This window comes from Gambusia affinis, linkage group LG04 (genome assembly GCF_019740435.1).
Source record: "Gambusia affinis linkage group LG04, SWU_Gaff_1.0, whole genome shotgun sequence".
NCBI lineage: Eukaryota > Metazoa > Chordata > Actinopteri > Cyprinodontiformes > Poeciliidae > Gambusia > Gambusia affinis.
In genome coordinates, this window is record NC_057871.1 from 6285274 (window position 1) to 6302239 (window position 16966).

Here is a 16966-nt window from a genome sequence, read left to right on the forward strand (position 1 = left end):
ACTGAAATCAAGGACAGCTCACAGAGTTTGACTTGTGGAGTAAGATAATTCATGTTAAAAAGCATTATTTAACTTTCAGAGATACGCACTGAAAAAACACAAAATCTTATCAAGCATTTTTGTCTAGTCCCTTTAAACACTAATCTGTGTTGGCCTATCATCTGAAGTCCCCTTAGAGAAGAACTCAGCTGCCTTTAATAAATTATATAGTTCATACAAAATATACAATATTATATTATTTTTTTAAAATACTTTTCATCTGACAAACAGGACTCATAAATCTATCAGTCTATATTGTTTTATTGCTCAGTGTTCTACCCTAAAATTCATCTGGTCGCCCCTATTCAAATTTTCTTGGAGCGCCACTGCTAACGTTATGGCATATACCTAAATTTATGTCAAATTTACATAAAAGCACTCTTTATGTTGTCAAGTGTAACGGTCTGCTCTTTAGGATTGCTCCTGAGTTCATTTAAACAGCACAGACAGGAGCAACTTAACGTTAATTGCTCCACACGGTTGTCATTCTTGCTCCGGCTGAACTGCCCCTCCAACATCACATTGGTCGCTAGCCATGTCAGTGAACGTGTAATCTCGCTGTAATAGGGTACTGGATTATCCTCTGGGAAACGCCCCAGTGAGCGCAAAGGCGACATCCTATTGGTTGAACCGTCGGATGTACAGAAATAACCTTTTAGGAGTGGTTGAGTACTTTTCAATCACTAAATCCCACAAAGCTGATTGGGCTGTTTAGCTGTCCATCAACCCGTTGCTGACCGTTGATTGGCGGAGCCGCGCGGGCGGATTCCTTCATGTCTCGGTGTTCAAGGCTGTGGAGAGCGAATGTCGTCATGAGCGGTGGGTAGGAATGAAAACATTGGTGTTTATATTACATTCTACTTCATAAACAGTGTATTGTTATTGTGGAAAAAAACGCCGAGTGTTATGTGCACATATAGCTGTGTTTTAACAGAACTGGGTTGGTTCGATGCACTAGAATGAGCCACGAACTTCCGGAAAAGGGCTGCATTTTTTTCTATAACGTTATCAAAGAGTTTCACTGGCTAGCTGCGAATGCTAAACATTGCTGTGTAGCTGGTGGTTTACTTGTCCCCAATTTTTCCGCATTCAGTTGCTCCTCATCCTAATAAATCATTTGGATATTTTGATTGTGCTAGTTCAGTTTTAATTGTAATTCGTGTTACAGGAGGGGGAAGTTGCACAGATGCTAAACCCGCCTGCTAGCTCGGCGCTTTCTTGCTAATGCTAGCAGCTTGAACAGAGGAAACTAAACCCAGCTGCTTGGGCTTTGCGAAAGCGCTGCTTTTGAATCCACAATGTGTTATTATTAATATTTTTGGTTTTGTACGGTTTTGAGAGTTATTTAAGTGGCGTTATAATCAGATGAAGAATGCTGAAATCAGGTGTCATTTGCTGTAAAACAAAAGTGGGAGATTTCTGTTTAGTCTTTTCCTACTACACTTTGACAGAGGTGGGTAGAAATTGCCCAGAAATTGTTCTAAGATTAGCACAACTTCAATATATTTGACCATAAGTCGGTAGTAGCTACTTAGATGTATATAAGTAATGTTTTGTGGGAAAACAATACTTTTCGGAGTAGTTTTACTGCACCATAATTTTAACTTTTAGTATAGAGATAATATTAAGAATAGAGGTGCACTGATTACAGTTTTCTGGCCAATCAATGATCTTTAAAAAGCCTGACCTGCCAATTCTGATTTTAGCCAAAACTATTTTTCTTTTGTTTGAAATGTTGCTAAATATAGCAATAAAGTTGCTGAGTTGGCAATGATGGGGTGACAATTGTTAACTGCAAACATGCAGACATGACCAGGTGGGCCGGTCTGTCAGTCAAACCTCTCACAACAGAGGAAAAGAGGACAGAGATTGACTTTTTGACCTTTCCCAAAGTAGATAAGATTGGTGGATAAGATCGGTTTCACATGCAAGTATCAGCTGATCACCAATCTCCCAAAATTAAGGAAATCGGGCTGATTTACCAATGGCTGCTCTATGCACTGTGAATTAACTTCACTAAATAAGGAACAAACACATTTTAACCAAAAATGCATTAGACACAGCAACAAACCTATTGAGACTTGTTATTCTGTATTTATATAAATGCACAGTGGAAACCGTTGAAGCACTATTGCTGAATCTTGGTTTGCATGCTGCGTTTGTTATGAATATTTTAGTATGTAGTATCAATTTTAATATTGCTGTGATTTACTATGTCATTGGTGAAGGTTGTGATAAATAATTCAATCATTCAAGTTTATTTGTACAACAAGGCAGATCAAAGTGCTTTACATGATGAAAACATAAAAACATCATAAATACATTATACAGTCACTGATTGTAAAAACCAGTAACAAACATTTTGTCAAGTGCCATCGTTAAAATCGTCAATACACATAAAAATGTTGGTTAACTTTCTATTTATAATGTTTCAAAAGAAACTCCAAACAGCTGGGTTTTTAAGTCTAGATTTAAAGGAATTCAGTGTTTCGGCTGTTTTGCAGTTTTCAGGAAGTTTGTCCAGATTTGTGGTGCATAGAAGCTGAATGCTGCTTCTCTATGTTTGGTTCTGGAGATGCAGAAGTGATTCTGTGCGAACAATAAATTTGTGATATATTATGCACCCATATTCATCACCATTACAGGTTTCTGCCTTCTTTGTGTAGATATATGGTGATTAAATGTAACATAAAAAACTATAAATATTAATTTATTCCCATTAGTGTCGGCCTCATTAATAATTTGAGATAAGCCCAAAACAAACTGTGGTGGTATATGATTGTACTGTATGCTGTATGGATGTTGTGGTCTACAATTATTGCAATTTCTTAATGTATTTATCTACAGTTGTTCTTGCTGTCTGCAAAGCAAATTGCCCCTTGGGGACAATGAAGTTGATGTAATCTATTAGTTATTATCAATATAAGCTTATAATGTGGAATTGCATTGTTCTGTGGTTCTTACTGCAGCTGGAACAACTTTATGTGTTTTGTTAGATTGAGACCTGGCTCAGTGTCCATCAGGCAGGAATTCAATAACTATAGAAAGTGACATATTTCAAATGGTTTTTCTTTCTGAAAACCTACAAAATGGACCGTAAATGTAGTGTACCTGTAGTACTTTTGCAGCTGAAAGCTATTGATGTGTTTTAAATGCATTGGGACGTTTTCAGGTGAATTTCTGACCTATTTTATCAGAAACTAGTAAAGGAGAGTCAGCATACTAAACCAGAGTTGGATAGTTACTAGTTATATCTACTCTGTTAATTTTACTTGAGTAACTTTCTGGGGGGAAAAAAAGACTTTTAGGAGTACTTTTACCACGCTGTACATTTTTCTTTCACTTGAGTAATTTCATTTTCAAGTATCGCTACTTACTAAATAAAATCTCTGAATTTTCTGCCCACTGAATGGACAAAAAAACCCATTTTATTCAAAAATTAACCGGAGGAGAATTTTTGAAAAACAGAACAAATGCCCAACAAGGGCTTTATTAAAACACCACTTTAAACATGGAAATGCCACACAGCATGCTGTGGTGGCGTAGGGGAAAGCGCAACCCACATTTGGAGGCCTTCAGTCCTCGACGCGGTGGTCGCGGGTTCGATTCCCAGACCCGGCTGACATTTGCCGCATGTCTTCCTCCCTCTCCTTACCCCTTTCTTGTCAGCCTACTTTCGAATAAGGGTCACTAGAGCCCACAAAAGACCCCCTGGCGGGGGAAAAAATAAAAAAGAATTCACTGCAGACGGACACACGATGCAGTGTTTGTTAAAGTTTCATAAGTTTTATTTTCAAATGAATTGATATGAAAAACCAATTCTTTTGCCTGATTTTATTTTTATTTTGTAATTGTAAGTATTAGAAATTTTCAGTTTGATCTTTAAAATACCAACTTATTTTGGTCTGTTTGATGATGTAACTTTTAAAATAATGTTTACAGCAGGTACTCAGTAGTTGAGTGGCCTTTTTAACAAGTGCTTTTTTACTTTTACTTGAGTAGTTTATTGAACTTTTAATTTTTACTTCAAAATATGTTGAAGTAGAGCTACTCATACTTGATTACTCTACCCAGCTCTGCAAAACGCTGAGTGTTCTTTAATGTCTGCATTTATTATAGTCTAGATGGAAACATAATTAAGTTAATGTGAAACCAGACAGGCACACAGTGAGTATGTGATATTTTCTCATCTATTAACACGATAACTTGGGTTTTTATTCTCTTCTGAGTGCATTAGATGTCCACCTGCTGCAGGCAGCTTGTTTCTGACTCTGCTTTGTGTTTTCCAGAACAACAGGACAGTATGGCCACTGTTGCTGTTAGTCCAAGTGAATACCTTCAGCCCTCCACTGCTTCTACCCAAGTAAGTAACTGCTTACGCTGCCACCTCATGCGTTCTGATTATACCTATTATGTTGGGATCAATAAAGTATTTTTAAATTTGAAATGAATTGAATTTGAATATTTAAAACAAAACAAAAAATCAATAACAGTGTATATCGACTGATATGAAACCCTTATATTGTAATACATTTCCCAGCCGTATTGCCCAGCCCTAGTTCATAATGAAATGTATTAAATCAAATCAGATTGATTTGATTCCTTGTTTTCTCACAGCAGGACACACAGCCGTCTCCTCTGGCCCTTCTGGCTGCTACTTGCAGTAAAATCGGACCCCCCGCTGCTCAGGCCCCCGTCACTTCTCCTCCAGCGCAGCCGCAGCCTCGCAGGCTTCAGCCCATAAAGCCCGCCCCCATCGCACCGGCTCCGCCCAAAAACCTGGGTTTCCTCTCGGCGAAGGGCAATGTGATCCAGCTGCCGCCCGGCTTGGGCCCCTCCGCTCCCGGCAGTCCCATCGTGCTTACGATCCAGCAGAGTCCCGCGCGCACCAACGCCGCCGGGCCCGCCAACATCCAGTACCAGGTGATGCCGCAGATCCAGGTGATGCCGCAGGGCGGTCAGATCCAGCTCATCCCAGGCACCAACCAGGCCATCATCACCACTCCCATGACCGTACCGGCGGCAGCTGCGGCGACGCCGGTCACGCCTCAGAAGACCGTAGCCATCAAACCGTCGCTGAAGGTACGGAAGCCAAACAGCGCCGCTGCGAACGTGATGCAGCTGCCCGCCGGGCTCACTCTACCCCTCAACGTTGCAACCGGAGAAGTGGGAGGGTCTCCGGTCGTCACGGAGATGGCCGCCTCGCCTCCCACGCCTGGAAAGGGGCGAAGAGGGAGGAAGAAGAAAGTGGTTCTGCCTGCCGAACCGCCGCCGACTCAGGCCGCCTCACCGCCACCGGAGCAAATGGAGACCATTTTGATTGAAGCCGGAGATAACATAATACAGGTTAGACTTAATTAATGAATCTAGGCCTGTCACAATAAATCAATAAATGAATTAATTACATTATCAATTAAAAGGATATCAATTATTTCTATTTGCTTGATGTATCGTTTTTCTCTTTTCACCAAAATTTGGATGACAAAAGTCTTCAATCTGGTGCTTTGGTCTCAACTAGGTCTTTTATTGAAGGATCATTTTATTTACAGAGACTTCATTATTCATTTTATTTGTTGTTTCTGTTATTTTGTTTATTTTGAATATTTAAAATGTTTCCCAGTTGTATCAATAAATGTCCATTATAATTTAAAATTTATTGATCTTTGAGAATGTTTTTGCATTATTATATTACTTGAAAACGAGCTCAAAACTACAACATTGTCGTTTATCCAATAACTTCTGTTATTGTTCAGCAAAATTTGTTATTGTGACAGGCCTAAATGATTCTCCCTCAAAAAGGTTCTCACTTCACCTGGTTGTTTGGCAAAGAGTTCATCTGGCAACCTTTCAAAAAGATTTTTGAATTTTGTTTCTTGCATTGCTGTTAAAGGTTGAGTGGCACTGTACAATGGCTGCTGGGAAATGCAAATATTTTGTTGTTGACTTTCAGTCCAGAAACTGCTTACTGCATTCTTTTTGTTTGTGCGGGAGGCTCCACTTATGCTTTTCAAAGATATACGGCAGGAGTCCTCAAAGTCGGTCCTGGAGGGCCGGCATCCTGCACGTTTTAGTTCTCTCCCTGGTGGCACCAACAACCTTTTCAGCATGTCAATGTTCTTCTTAGGCCTCTAATGAGCCATCATTTGATCCAGGTGCGTTAAACTAGGGAGAGAACCAAAACATGCAGGAGGCCGGCCCTCAAGGACCGACTTTGGGGACCTCTTATTTACGGTTTTATTATTGCACATCTGTTTGCAGCCATTTTTACACGTGAGTAAGAACTTTGGGAGGCGTGAAAAGCAGCAGCTTCTTTTGATTTAAAGCAACAAGAGGCCTTAAAACGGCTCATTCTGAAAGGGTAGAACTGATCGGGCTAAGATTTCACTGTTTAAGAAGAATTTTGTTCGAAAACTGTAGTGAACTTGCTTTGTATAGGTCATAGACATATCCTAACCTGTTCAAGAAAACATAATTTAAAGTTGTTGACATCCAACGATAAGCTTTCCTGTCTTTTTGTGAAGGCGGGGAACAATTTGCTGATTGTCCAGAGTCCTGGACAGCCACCTATGGTGCAGCAGGTCCAGGTGGTTCAGCCCAAGACAGAGTCTCAGTTGATCCAGATTCCCCAGCAGGCTTTGAAAGTGGTGAAAGCTGCATCTGCCACGCTGCCTCCGGTCCCACAGAAACAGCCTGTCACTCAGAGTCTGCAGGTGACTCCACCGGAACCATCATCAACCCAGGTACGGTCTCAGTCCTTCTGTCAGTCCGTATCGCTACAGACTGACAGGAACTCAGCTGCAGCACCAATATTCAAATCGGAGATGTTTACGCTCTGTCAGCTTTGCTTGAAGTGTCGGTTTTTTCCACTGGTGGCCACATTTCTGCTAATCCACTAATAGCAGAGCAAATTTTTTGTTTGGCACTTTTGTTAACTCTAAAATATTTATATGTTAAATAATTTGATTGTTTTTGTTGTGACACCATCTGGTTATGTTCTGTGTTTTTGTCCTAAATGTTTAATTCGTACCTTATGGCTGTTATTTTGTAGATCAATACCTCTGTATGTTTCTTTTATATGCACTAATTGGTGAAAAAAGTAAAAAACAAAAGAACATGTAAATATTTTAGCTCACTTATCTTCCCCTAAATTAATTTTTCCAGATAAATGGTAAAGTGCTAATTTACTTGGCTGAAACTTCATTCAGCTTTCAGTTGAATAAATTTTGACATCTGTGCTGAAGTTTTGGACATCGACTGTGAAGAATACTTCAAGTAGATGATTATACCATGCTCTTATTTTGAAGGGGATGAAGACTGTTTACTCAGGACTTCCATTTCCTGTTCTCATATTATATTAGACCTTAGATATAAACATAAAACAGTATCTACGGGCATTATAGAATGAAATATATAAGATATAATTTGAAGGTTTTGCTTTAGCATTAGCTTCTGCTAAATGCTGTGTTGGTGTTGTGCTTTAGCATTAGCGGGACTATTATTTAAAATTAGTGCTTTAGGGTTAGCATAACTAACTTTTTAGCTCATGATCTTTACTGATTTTGTTTTTATGGAAGACGATGTTCAACGTGTCGGTTATTAACACTATGAAATATTTTGGAACAGTATGATTCATAGATAAATTAAACTTCATAATGGAGAAACGTTGCTGTGAGAACTTATGGGAAAGAGTAGGGGCTTCTTAAAGAGACGGAGGCCAGTTTTAATGTTTGAGTTATACAGCATTTCTATAGGGAACATAAACACTTGATTGTGCTATAAAAATCCACTGTGAGCCTGGAAATTACATAATTCTGCCCCTTTAAGAGAAAAACTCTGTAAATCGCCTCTCAGCGTTTCTCATTTTAATATTTTTTAACTCTTTCTTTTCTTAGATCCTCTTCAAAACAGCTTCAGGCGAGTGGCAGTCAGTTCAACTACAAGACCCAGGCTCAAAGACGACGAGCCCTACCACCTCTGTTGCGCCCACGCCCCCCACATCGCCCCCTGCTGGCAGCAAGAGGACGCAGGCCGGGGCGCGAAAGGAGCGCACTCTGGCAAAGATCGCCCCAGCAGGAGGGATGATCGCATTCAGTCCGTCGCAACTGTCCTCTGCAGCGCAAGCAGTGCAGACGATCAGCATCAATGGGGTTCAGGTCCAGGGGGTTCCAGTCACCATCACCAACGCAGGAGGTGAGACGATGAGGCGTTCGCTCTCATTACTGAGAAGTTAGTTTACAGCACAGATAAAATTAGGTATTACTTTACATTTCTTAACTGCCTTGTTGCTGAAATGTGCTGTACAGATAAACTTGATTATTGAAATAATGGCTTCTAATTTGGTAATTAATTAATTGTTAACTGGAGTATAAAGTAGGGCTGTTGTAAATGGATATTTTAGTAATTGAGTAATCTGTCAAGTATTCTCACGATTAATTGAGTAATCGGATAAAAAAAGATAAAGTAAAACATCGGTAAATCTAACATAACAGCATTACTATCACATATAAACATCAGTCCAACTTTTCACAGTTGAGCTAAAATAACTTTTCTGTAGTTTAGAAAATCAACCTGTAACAATAATAGCTCATGTTCTAACTTAACCTGAAGCATTCAGGTTAAGTTACACAAAAATCTGAAATTATATTCAATTTGATAATAAGGAGGCAGGCTCACAAATACGCTTATAAAAAATGTCTATACTACAGCTTATGCATTCATCTTCATTCAGTTTAATAGATGAACTCTCATCTTGCACAGACATTTATAGCTTTTGTGATCATGTTAGCGACGGGATTTGACACTTTCATTTGTCAGAAACTCATCTACCAGCCACGACGTGCTCCGCCACACATTTGTTGAGACCAGGAGGATACGAAATAAATTTTCCGGTTCGTCCGAAAAGCTACACTTACGTTAATTATTATTATTACATTATATATGTAAATTTCTAGTTTTTATTTTTATTTTTTAAACTTTGTAGTGGGGTGCACTCTATAGTCCAGAAAATACTGTAACCCTGCTGCGTATCATTCCTTGATGTGCTTTAATTAGGCCAACAGCACCTGACGGTGCAGACGGTGCATGGCGGAGGCCTGCAGCTGGCAGCAGCGCAGGGCCAGACGGCCATCCAGGTAGACCAGACGCTGACGCTGGAGCTGCCGGGTCAGCCAGGGGAGAAGAAACGTCGCATGGCCTGCACATGCCCCAACTGCAAAGATGCAGACAAGAGGTGAGCGCGGTAACGGACAAATACCTGCAGATGTAGTGGATAACTTTAGAGAGACAAATCCAGTTTGTCACAAATATGTTTGGGAAAAAGGTTTTACATCCTGTTGATACTCGGTATGTTTTTTTAAGTGGACCTATTATGACAAATTCACATTTCACATGTTTTTGTTCTTCCACTTGAGTCCCAACTGCTTCTAAAAGCAGCACAAGCGCTTCGCCATAGGCCTGTCACAATAATCAGGAAATCAATTAATCAATCAGCCAATAATTTCCATTTACATGATCTTTTGTCAATCACTGTCTACCAATATCTGGATGACAAAAGTTTTCGGTCTGGTTTATTGGACTCAACTAGCCTCAATTTTATTTACAGCCTTCATAATTCATTTTATTTGTTGTCTTACACATATATTCTGGATATTTAAAATGTCTTCCATTTCCGGTGATAAATGTTCATTAGAGTTAAAATTTTATTTGTCTTTGAGAATGTGTTCCTGCATTATTCTGCCATTACCATTATATTACATGAAAATTGCCTTAAAACAACAATATTATTGTTTATCACGATAATTTCTGTGACAATTTATTGTCCTATCAGACCTACCCAGCTTGCGCTGTTACCTAGCAACCCCAGTCTAGCCCAGCCTCGTTACCTAGCAACCCCAGTCCAGCCCAGCCTCGTTACCTAGCAACCCAAGTAAAGTTCCAGCAGCTTTGGTCAGTTTTATTTTACTGCCATCTGCTCTGTACAACAGAGAAATGTTTTGCTGTTGAATCTGTTATTGCGCAATAGCCCGGCCCGCCCTAAACCTCACAACTCCCAAGGACTGACGACTGGCCAGCTCTCCGTCTAACGGGTCCGGAAAATCTCTAAACCTTCCCGTCTTACCCTGAAGCAGGTCTGGGAGAGACAATTTGTCTAAGCTGGCGTCGAGAGAGACTCATCTAGCTTTAACTACCTACAATCCTAGAGCTATGACCCTTTTCAGTTAAGAAGCAATCAGCTGAGTAGCCTTTCCAACTGCATAACTTCATTGTCCACTCTTGTTAACGGTAGCTCTCTCTCTACCAACAAGCACTTGTTACAGACTAGATCATTTTTATGGCTCAACATAAACCCCCCGGTCGTTATTTTACCAACACTAAAGGAATTTCTGTAGCCACCACATTACAAGAATCATGTTCATAGATTTTACACTAATTAGGAGAACCAACGTAATAGATGACTCGATTAATTTCACTGTCCACAAATCTTAGTAGAATTTTAATGCATCTTTATCAAGCAACCGTTTACCAGGGGTAAGTGACAGATAGATTGTCAATGATTACAATTTAAGAATAAAAATTAAAATCATTAAAAACCACCTTCAATCTATCCTAACCGTTTCCCTAAACTGTCAGTAATATGCTGAGCGAGGCTTTGGGGAGCAGTTCAACTCACCCAGATGACGGATGATCTCAACAACAGAAAACTTCGATGTCCTTGGTCTTTGTCTTTAGGGCAAAATCCTCTTTTGAATAGAAGCAAAGCAGAACTGTCTTAAAAAGTGTTTTTCGATCTCAGTGAGTTTTTTTTTATCCTATTAACCAACATTTTGAGTTCTAATGATGACACTTGTGTACTGGTTTTTCTCAATTGTTGACTGTGTTGACAATTCCAGGACTTTGTATTTTTGGTTTTTTATGATGTAAAGCACTTTGAACCACCTCCTGAAATTTAACTAGATTGATTAATTGATTATCCTGGTAAAATAAAACAAAATTAGCAACCCAATCAGAGCTCCAACATGTTTGATCAGCAGGTTTTACTGCTGCATGCACTGCACAATGGCTGCTGGAAAAGACCAGTGTTTTTGTTGTTGTTGTTGACTTACCGTACAGAAACGGCTTGCTGCATTTGTTGGTTGTTCAGGAGGCTCCACTTCTGCTTTTCAAAGATGTATGGTTGTATAATTGTGCATCTGTTTCACATGTGAGTGTAAACGTTGAGTTGGGAGGTCTGGCCAGCAGCAGCTTATTTGGATTTAGAGTGACAAGAGGCAGAACTGAGCGGACCAAAATCTCATTATCTAAGAGTGATTTTTTGCTAAGAAATGTAATGAACATGTTTTGTAGCTATCCTACCCTGTTGAAGGAAGCGTGATAAGTCACCTTTAACGTTTGCTGTTCAGGCCTGGGGAAGTGGGGAAGAGGAAACACATCTGCCACGTTGCTGGCTGCGAGAAGACGTTCAGGAAAACGTCGCTCCTCAGAGCCCACGTCCGGCTGCACACGGGGGAGAGGCCTTTCGTCTGCAACTGGGTTTTCTGCGGGAAACGTTTCACACGCAGCGACGAGCTGCAGAGGCACGCGAGGACACATACAGGTACACGCATCATGAAAGAAGGCATCCCTCAGGGATCTGTGCTGGTTCTGCTCAGAATGGTTCAAGATGAACTAGTGGGTTAAATGTTGAGCTGAACTAACAGTTGTTTTGGTAATTGATTATGTTGACGACTAACCGGATTGGAAAAATTGTCACATTCTTCAGATTTTGCATTTAATTTAACTCTTGTTTATACAATATTAGAAATTTATTAAAACATGCAATCAAATATATAATTAAATAAATTTTTTAAAATAAGGAAAAAAGCATTTATAGTCTAAAATGCAACAGCGTAGCATCTCTCTAGTGAATGTTTGATCATTTGTAACAAAGGATGCCTGCAGCTGAAAAAATACTTCAACACATGAAAAGCTCAGCATTTCTCTTGACTTAATATGAATACAGTTTAGAGCTAATCTATTGATTATTGTTTAAATTAACCAATCAGTAACTGAACATCAGATGATGCTTGATACATTTTATTTTACAAAATTTGAACCAGGTGAAACTAAAACTATGGTTGAGCTATAAGTAGAACATATTTAGAGAATTTTATTTATTATTTCTCATCTTAAATACCAAATGTGTGTATTTTTTGTCACAGACATTGTTATTTATACACTAATAAGATTATTTATCCCTTAAGTAAATTTTTTAATCTTCTATGCAAATGTTTATGTATTTGAACAGTTTTGGCTTAAGTACCGTTCTGCGTATGTTCTTTCAGCTGTCTGTGTGCTCCGCTTGACGATTAATCGATTACTAAATTAGTTGACGATCAATAATCGACTTATTAATCGTTTCAGCCCTTTCTGAATGCCTGCGAACTCTTCCCACAGTCAGACTAAGATATTAGTTTCACTTTGACTTTATAGTGACCAAAACATTGAATGTAAAAAGTGCAAAACGCTGGTGAGGATGGAAGGGAAAAAAATAAAACGAATATGTGAATTAATCTAAAAATATCCCAACAATCATTTCTGCATGTTCTTGCATCACAATTCTTACACAGGCAACCACAGACTCCTCCATGCAGATGAACATGTCAGTAACAAAAAATAATCTGAACTTCTGATTCTGCAGACATGAAAAAATAAACATAATTTAGCAAATATAAATCATTTCAATAGTTCTAACTGACCTGAATGAAGAAAAGTTTGGTTTGATTTAACTTCAGACAGTCAAACAAAAACGTTTTGTGTCTTTTTATTAAGTTGAGCTTAAATGCATTCCTCATCATTTCTTTGGCTTTTTTCTTTCACAGGAGACAAACGCTTCGAGTGCAGTCAGTGTAAGAAACGCTTCATGAGGAGCGACCACCTGACAAAGCATTACAAAACTCACATAAACACCAAGAACTTATGAGGTTTTTTTTACCAAAACACTCAGAACTTTACCACAGGAAGGAGTCAGGAAGTCTGTGCAACTCACACAAGGGAAAAAACCCAGATGAAGCCCCCAAAAGAATCCCCTCTCACTGACTTGATGTGCAAAGAAATCCTCCCCTGAGGCTGATCCAACAAAGCTATTAATTACAGTTTAAATTAATTTTTTAAATGTTTTTCTGCTGGTGTGAAAAGCGTCCGAATGAAACTCGGCTTTACTTCTGCGGCTTGCAGGTGTTTAACTCCGTGTCGTCAACCCACAGAGTGATTCAGACATCAACATGCTAACGGGGAATCTGTTATGGTTTCTGTCTCTGTTGTCTCTCAAAAATCAAGAAATGTTTTTTAAATTGCCCAGAATAAATGTTGCCTCAGTGGAATATTAATTTAATTTTTGGTCACTTTTCAACATGTCATTTTTGTCGTTTTAGGAAAATCTTGTGAAAATCAAGTTTAGTTGACATTCACTGTTTTATATACATGAGGGTAGCTAACAGCCTCCTGTTACTACAATTACTACTACTAATAATAATAAACATTTTAATGAAATCTTACACATTGATTAACTCGACTAGATCTTGGCTAAATCATTGTTGTAAAAAACATTTTGTCCCTGTGCCAAAACTGGTAAATTTAAGTGACTCGCAGGCGTCAAAAATAATTAAACTAAAAATGCAAAAATGAGTTTATTTTGATTTTTTTTTTTTTTTTTTTTTTTTTACCGGCTCGATAATAAACAATTTTTATGAAATCTATCAATATTTAGACATCCAAAACATAAAAAGATTGTTTTCTTATTAAAAGAAAAACAAACAATTTAGTTGTTTTCTGTCTTGATCAATCAAAATCATTTCAACGCCCACAGATGGCCTGCGGACCACATTTTGGACAACCCTGGGCTTAATAGAGATTTTTTAGCTTACAGGATTAATATAACGTGCAATCAGAATGGAGGATTACAGTTTTTCATTTTGATAGTTTTTGTTTAATTTAAAATGGATATGAATCTCCTGACAGGAAAAGGCCAGTAGATTCGCTGTGAGCGAAACAGTTCAGTTTTTGCTGCTACCTTCTGCTTCAGGGTGACCTGAACGCAGCAACAGCAACAGCAACTTTTTAATTCAGTCTAACGGAAAAAATCTGTTGATTTTGGGATCAAATATAACTGATATGGAAATGCAAAAGTTATCAGAATCCCAGTTTGAACTTATTTAGAAGTTTATTAAAGTTATTTGTTGTGATCCACAAAAACATTTTTAACTGCCAGAGTGAAGGAAAAAACAAAACAGGAGCAGCATTTTGTTAAAATGAGCAACTTTTTCATATTAAACTAGTTTTATATGTTGCTACAACAAGATTTCTATAATTAAGATCAAAATATGTTGTTTAATTATTATTGTTATTATTTAAATTCCCTCTGGGATCAATGAAGTATTTTTGAATTAAATGAGAAATTGTAACAGCGAGAACACGAAGAGTCACAAGGAGCGAATTTATTCCATTTTAAGAAAAAAAACGTACATATATTTGTCTTTAAATTGAAATGCTGCGCCTAAATTTATTCCCCGTCTCTGGTGGTAAAATGTTTTTGTAATGATCACCTATCAAACCATCAAAACAAAACAAAAACTGTTTTAATCCCAAGATGTGAAGCAACAGGAGTGAAACTATGAAATGACTCAAAGTTCATGAAAACCTTTGCAGCTCTGAATAAAATAACTCATCTGTCCAAACGCATTTAGAAAATTGTCAGACATGTTGAAAATACAGAAACTTTTATCAATTAATTAAGGAATTTAAAACAAGCCATTAATTTAAAATTGTCATTCAATCAGCTTTGTTGAGTTTCCTTAAAGGTTTGAAAAGATTAAATTTATGTAAATTATTAGAGATTAAATGATGAGTAAATGACTCGAACTTTAATTTTGTTTCCACTGTTGGATCCAGGTACGGTTACATCTGAGGAATCAGATCTCGATGCGTTCGGTACTGTAAAATCACTTTTCCTCCTGTTAATCCGGTGTCTTCTAGACTTTATTCCACACAGGTTGTGAACTTTCAACTTTAAGGTTGTGTTATAAACTAGAGCAGCAGATTTTTAGCAACACTAGAAGAATAAATAACCATCAAATTGATCTGTAAACAGCTGTGAATGACTGATTCGTCCTCCCAGTACGCCGACGTTTTATCCCTGTTGCACCTGTAAACAAACTGCAGCGTGTTTTTATCTCTCATTGTTTTTCATGATGAGATCTTAACATGTCAGAATCCATGTTTGATTTAACTTAATTTGAGGTTTTGGTCTGAATACGCCTGCATTTATTTAGGTTTTGATCTTATTTTACCTGTTGGTTTTCATAAAATATGACAGATTGCGACTCCTGATTAAACAGAAATTGCTTTAAAACGTCGGCTGTCAAAGTGGGTACAAGTCGACGCATGACTGGTACAAAAAGTTACGAAATTGTACGAAATGAAAGGGGCTAAGAGCCCAGTGCATATGACAGCCAGTTTATTTATTGTTTGATAAAACTGTTAAAAACGTAAAGAACTCTGTGTAAATTTGATTATATGATTGGATCTTTTATTATGCGACAATCAGTCACAATATGCAATAAAATGTTTGTTTTTTCCTTTTTATTTTGTTATTCTCCACCATAAATCAAATGAAAATTAACAGAAGATTCTGCTCTGATTACATGTGGTCGGTTTTTGATAAAACAGGATGTGCCGACTTCCTACCAGAAGCCTAAAATTGATTATCAGTTCCTAATATTTATTGATTGGTTCACAGTTTACAAACCTTTGGTTTAATGGACGCCATTAAAATTACGTTATTTCACACGGGGTGACAGATTTCTTTAGTTTCGGGTGGCCAATATTTGTTGTAATATATTTTAAAAGTTGTCTGGAGACTTGTGGGTGGAAAAAAATATTTATGTTTTTCATATGTAAATAGTGTTTTTTGGAACCAGTAAATGTAGGCTATCAAAAACGTTACATAGGTATTCGGTTGGTTTTGGCTGGCCTGGAAGGAAAGAACCTTGTACAGTTTGTAAGTTAAAGTATATAAATATATATAAATCTAAATATATATATATATAAATTGTGACATTGTATAGATTCATTCCTGCTTTGTATTATTTGTTTAGATTTTTTTAACTGAATGAGAGATGCCTTAGACAGCTGCGCCCAGTATTTAACTTTTTTTTTGTCTAATCCTGGTTAACCTTTGTAAAACTTGCTTTGTGTTTCTACCTTATGTTATGTAATGTCACGAGCACTGATTATAAATCCTTAGGTTCCAAATTTTGTACACAATTATTGCTGATTGTAATTAAATATAATGCTTTTTTTTCTAAATTATGGCAGTTCTGGTGCTCAATTTCTGTAAATGAAGCAATTCTTCTTCAAGCCTAACATAATGTTCTTCAGCCGCTGTGTGTGTGTTTTGCCAGAAGGACACAAACAACCAGCAAATAATCATCGATATTAAAGGTGCTAACACACATTTGCTCCTTTTCTACAGTCACCTCAATAAAAAGTGCTCAAACCAACCTAAACGCTTCAGTTCATTTGTTTTGGGGAAATCAACAGCACGACCCACGTTTGAGTCCTCAACGCGGTCGTCGCGGGTTCGATTCCCAGACCCGACGATATTTGTCACGTCTTCCCTCCTTTCCTTTTTTCCTGTCAGACTACTTTCATATAAGGGACACTAGAGCCGGATGCACAGTGGTGCAGTTGGTAGAGCTGTTGCCTTGCAAGAAGGTCCTGGATTCGATTCCCGGCCCGGGGTCTTTCTGCATGGAGTTTGCATGTTCTCCCTGTGCATGGTGGGTTCTCTCCGGGTTCTCCAGCTTCCTCCCACAGTCCAAAAACATGACTGTCAGGTTAATTGGTCTCTCTAAATTCTCCCTAGGTGTGTGTGTGAGAGTGAGTGTGTGTG

General features: G+C 38.2%; 1 protein-coding gene across 2 annotated transcripts; it reads left to right on the forward strand.

The window, feature by feature from the left end:
- Positions 1-706: 706 nt before the first annotated feature.
- Positions 707-16574, forward strand: sp2 (sp2 transcription factor). 2 transcript variants are annotated; one of them, XM_044113544.1, is made up of 8 exons: positions 707-858; positions 4329-4402; positions 4657-5385; positions 6561-6779; positions 7932-8229; positions 9091-9268; positions 11439-11632; positions 12897-16574. In XM_044113544.1, exons 1-8 carry the CDS (start codon positions 813-815, stop codon positions 12995-12997), a joined length of 1839 nt encoding a protein of 612 aa, XP_043969479.1. In that variant the 5' UTR covers positions 707-812; the 3' UTR covers positions 12998-16574. The 2 variants fall into 2 exon arrangements, with proteins under 2 accessions (XP_043969479.1, XP_043969480.1); XM_044113545.1 differs by having other exon boundaries at positions 4660-5385.
- The last annotated feature ends 392 nt before the right edge of the window (positions 16575-16966 follow it).